The sequence below is a fragment of the Podarcis tiliguerta genome (genome assembly GCF_965153285.1).
Source record: "Podarcis tiliguerta genome assembly, chromosome: 16".
NCBI lineage: Eukaryota > Metazoa > Chordata > Lepidosauria > Squamata > Lacertidae > Podarcis > Podarcis tiliguerta.
The window spans coordinates 6,841,401-6,845,988 of NC_139549.1; the positions used below are offsets into that span (position 1 = coordinate 6,841,401).

Here is a 4,588-nt window from a genome sequence, read left to right on the forward strand (position 1 = left end):
TTCTTTGGAATGTGTTGTATATGTTGTGCATTTACCAGAGCGAGTGCTCCAAAATCCTCTTTTAATTTCACCTTAGGCAACATTCGCCACTGGTAATCCTGAGCTTACTGGCAACTTTGCCTACGTGCCAGCAGACGATCTCAAAAGTTCAGTGAGCTTCTCATACTGAAGGTAAAGAATTGGATGCAGTCCTTGGCACTGGAATGAAAGTGGTTTTATGCATTAGGTTGCTGTTGTTTTTCCCCTGCTGATGCAAGAGTGACCCATCTCCAAACAGCAGGGCGTTGACATTGTTGATGCAATGGGACGGGATATAGTCTAATGGGTGCAAGAATGAAAGGGAGGTGAAAGAATTTGAGAGCAGCTTGGAATATGATGCATCAGCATATTTCCCCCTCCTCCAAGATCTAATCAGGGCAAAGTGCATAGGAGAGGGTGGTACATACACCCCAGACACTGCCAGAAGAAATTGTATAAAAGGGCTTGCAACTCTGTACACTTCCAGCAGCAGATCTCTCTCCTGCCTACCTTTTGCTTCGTTCTACATCTCAGAGAACCAGGTGAGTGTGATCTGATGCCCTCTTGTTGCAACTGCTCTGATATATGAGGTTCTGTGTTTGTGTTTTACTCTCTTTTCTTCCCTTTCCCCATTAATGTTCCCCATATTGTTCATGAAAGAGAATTTAGCTCGGAATGTCCCAGGTGACCCCCTGCTGTATACCATCTCTGAAACTCTGCCTGTCAATGTAAAACAATACTGAGATGGATGGACCCACTGTCTGATGCCATATGCAGCAGCTTCCTATGTTATTATTTAAAATCACCTTTTTATTTGGAATGCTGAGGACTAGTATCTCACTTTACTTTTAGGGGAAGGGCAGTAGCTCAGTCACAAGTTGAATTCCTTGCATCTCCAGGTAGAGCTGTCATTGCAAGACAGTAGTGAGCTGGATGGACCAATGTTCTGATCCAACATATGGCAGTTTTGCTTGTTATTATGTCCATTGTACAAAACATTTCCTCCACTACTGAGCTTCTACTGATCTATATAGTTTACATACCGTGGTGTATTACTTGGAATCAGATGTTTGGAGTTGTAACCAACTAAGTTCTACTTACAGTAGTTGGGAAATTACAATTAAAGGACCTAAAAAGGAAGGGTCACAGCTCAGTGGTAGATCATTTGGTTTACATGCAGAAGGTCCCAGGTCAATCCTTCAAGATTGGTAGGATGGGGAATGTCTCCAGTTTGAATTCATGGGGGGGGAGCACTGCCAGTCAGTGTAGACATCACTGAGTTAAATGTGCCAGTGGTCTGATCCGGTAAAATGCAGCTTCCTATGCTCCTATCCACGACCATTAATTTGAGTGGGTCTCTTCTGAATAGGACAAGCACTGAGTATTATCCAATGAGCCTAAATTACTCATGTCCATTCATTGCAAAGGAGTAGGATGTTTATCGGATACAACTCTTCCTCCATCTAGCACTAAAATGAGAGGCAGCAGATCTCTACAAGGTCTTTCTCAGTCAGGCTGCTCGAGATCATCTTGCCTAGAGATGCTTAGTACCAAAACTTTAATGTACTTTAAAAAGATGATTGGACAAATGCATGGAGGAGAAGGCTATTGAGGGCTACCAGCCATGATAGCTCTGCTCTGCTTCTATGGTTAGAAGCAGTAATGATTCTGAATACTAGTTGCTGGAAATCACAGGAAGGAAGATGCTGTAGTGCTCAGGTCCTTCTTGTGAGCTTTCCATTGAGACATCTTGTTGGTCACTGGAGGAACAGGATGCTGGAATAGATGGTCCCTCTTTGGCCTGATTCAGCAGGCTGTCCTTACGAAACTGAGGTCTTCTGAATGCAAAATATGTGCTCTTATAGACCTTTCCAAATTTTTTGATCTCCTTCCACCGATTTCAAATTTGCAAGAAATTCCAGCTCCTTCCTGCTTCTTGCTTCTTGTTATGTACTTCTAATTTACTGATATTGTGTTGCATTTTCTTCTTCCCACCAGATCTTCACCCGACACATCAAGATGACTCACTGTGGATCTGTGTGCAGTGTGCCTTGTGGCGTGGGCTCCTGCTATGGTGGCGCAGCATCCGCAGGGTCTTGTGGTCTGGTCCCAGTCTATGGGTCCGGCTCCCTCTCTGGCTTTGGTGGTGGGTTTGGCTACGGTGGTGGTTATGGCTCCGTAGCTTGTAGCAGTCAGCTCCCAGGGTCAGAAGTTGTGATCCAGCCCCCTCCCTCTGTCGTGTCCATCCCAGGACCAATCCTGTCTTCATCTTCTGAGCCTGTTGCCGTCGGCCAAATCTCACCATGTAGCTATCCAGGTCTGGGATATTCTGGTGGCTATGGAGGATACGGCAGGCTAGGATATGGTTCAGGGTATAGCGGCTATGGAGGTTGTGGAGGTTATGGAGGCTACGGAGGTTATGGAGGTTATGGAGGTTATGGTGGCTATGGTGGTTATGGTGGTTATGGTGGCTGGAGAAGATATGGCAGGAAATGCCTTCCTTCCAATTGTGGACCTTGTTAAATGCTGAAACTTGCAACGGATTTACACGGAAAAAGAAACAAGACACCGAACTACAACTCTGAGCATGTTCTGCTGAGATTTCAGAAATGCTGCTCACCAGACTTTTCCCCCTTTCACCTCTGGAAGAAGAAAGCTATACAGCAACACTGAATGATCAAGCCTGGTTACATTCTTATCCTGTTTCTCCTTGATCTGCTCGTCTTTAATTCAAAAGTTTTAAAAGAAGTTTTTTAAAAGTCACCATCTTCCTTCTCAACAGTGTTGGCAATGCTACTGCAAACTACCTCTTTGAGTGGGTGTGGGGAAAGACACACACATCCTGCATATTTTTTTCTGTGCATGTTGTCGATTGCCATCTTAGGTGTATATTGTATGTAACAATCTCATACTGTTCCTCCACTGCTTCTCTGCCCATCTCCCTTTTGGAATAAAGCTTAATGTTGCATCATCATGACTGTCTTCTTCTTCTTCTTTTTTGGGGGGGGCGGAAGAACTATTGCCTTGATATGCATATCAGGAAGTGAATATCCAACCCCCTGCTCCAAGGCCAGTCCTACCATTGGGCAGAGAGAGGGAGAGGTGTATTCCTCAGGTGGCACTGGAGTGAGGCACTGGAGGAGTGTGTGTCCCCTAGGTAGCTTGCCCAGTCCTCCACTCAGCTTGCTTGCTGCCTTCCATTGTGGCAGAAGGTGCTGTCCAGTGACCAGTGCTGAAATAAGGCTCTCTTTCTCAAAATGCACTGTGTTGAGCTAGACATATCAGTGGTCTGTCTCTGTAGAAGGCAGCATCCTATGTTTCTGCTGGACATGAAATTGTAGAGTTGATGCCAATGATCAGTCTAGTCCAGCATCCTGTTCTCACACTGGCCACCAAGATGCCTGCAAGCAGGACATGAGTCCAACAGCAACTTTCCAATCTTCTATTTAAATAGATAGTAACCATTGATCAGGTTGTGCTGTGGTGTAAACCACTGAGCCTTGGGCATGCCAATCGGAAGGTCGGCAGTTTGAATCCCCGTGACAGGGTGAGCTCCCCTTGCTCGGTCCCAGCTCCTGCCAACCTAGAAGTTCGAAAGCATGCCAAAAAGTGCAAGTAGATAAATAGGTACCCCTCTGGTGGGAAGGTAAACAGCGTTTCTGTGTGCTGCTCTGGTTTTGCCAGAAGCGGCTTAGTCATGCTGGCCACATGACCCATAAGAAAACTGTCTGCAGACAAACATTCCCTTGGCCAGTAAAGCGAGATGAGCGCCACAACCCCAGAGTCATTTGCGACTGGACTTAACTGTCAGGGGTCCTTTACCTTTTTTAACCATTGATCGCCTTCTCTTTCCTGAATTTGTCCAATCCTCTTTTAAAACCATCTTAGTTTGTCGTTATCACCATTGCTTCCTGTGGGTAATTATCACTCCCAAAATCTGATGAATTCATATGAGGATTTTTATTTTTATTTTGGTAGCACTCTGAGAGTTATTCCCCTTCCTCATTGTTGCCCCTAAGGTTTCATGAGCTGTGTTCACTAAGATCAAGCACGCTCTATAAGCATTCTCTGCAACAGTAAAGCAAATTTGATTTTAATAACACCTTAAATGCTCAGATAGCCCCTGGGTAAGAGAACATGACAGCTGCGGAGTGGGGTGGAGTTGCCAACTGCCTGTTTCAGTCTGGACTTGAAGGTGTGTTTTTAATTTTAACTTCCTAACCCTGTCATTATCTCTTTCTTGTAAGCCGACACTTATTGGAAAAGCACAGTTCAGTTTGGGGGAATGAGAAGCATCCAGGTCCTTATCAGATCTTCATTTCCTCCTGCAGAATGTACAATTCCTAGCAACTGCCAAAGAGATCTGTGTGGCTCCAGAATTATCAGCTGGCAAGGAGCTCTGTGCTACTCCAAAATTTGCATCTTCACTCATCAACAAACAGACACATTTCCCACATTTTTTCAGGACTTTCCACTTCCTGCCAGGGTGAGAAAGACATTCCTGGATGTTTCCAGGTGGCAGAAAAAAAGCCATTTATTGTGTTCATATCCTTCTCAGAGGTATTTTCTA

General features: G+C 44.9%; 1 protein-coding gene across 1 annotated transcript; it reads left to right on the plus strand.

Annotated features, from left to right (window-relative positions):
• The first annotated feature begins 400 nt into the window (after positions 1 to 400).
• On the plus strand, positions 401 to 2,992 carry LOC310666231 (uncharacterized protein). The gene is made up of 2 exons (XM_083416929.1): positions 401 to 560; positions 2,017 to 2,992. Exon 2 carries the CDS (start codon positions 2,038 to 2,040, stop codon positions 2,539 to 2,541), a length of 504 nt encoding a protein of 167 aa, XP_083273055.1. The 5' UTR covers positions 401 to 560; positions 2,017 to 2,037; the 3' UTR covers positions 2,542 to 2,992.
• The last annotated feature ends 1,596 nt before the right edge of the window (positions 2,993 to 4,588 follow it).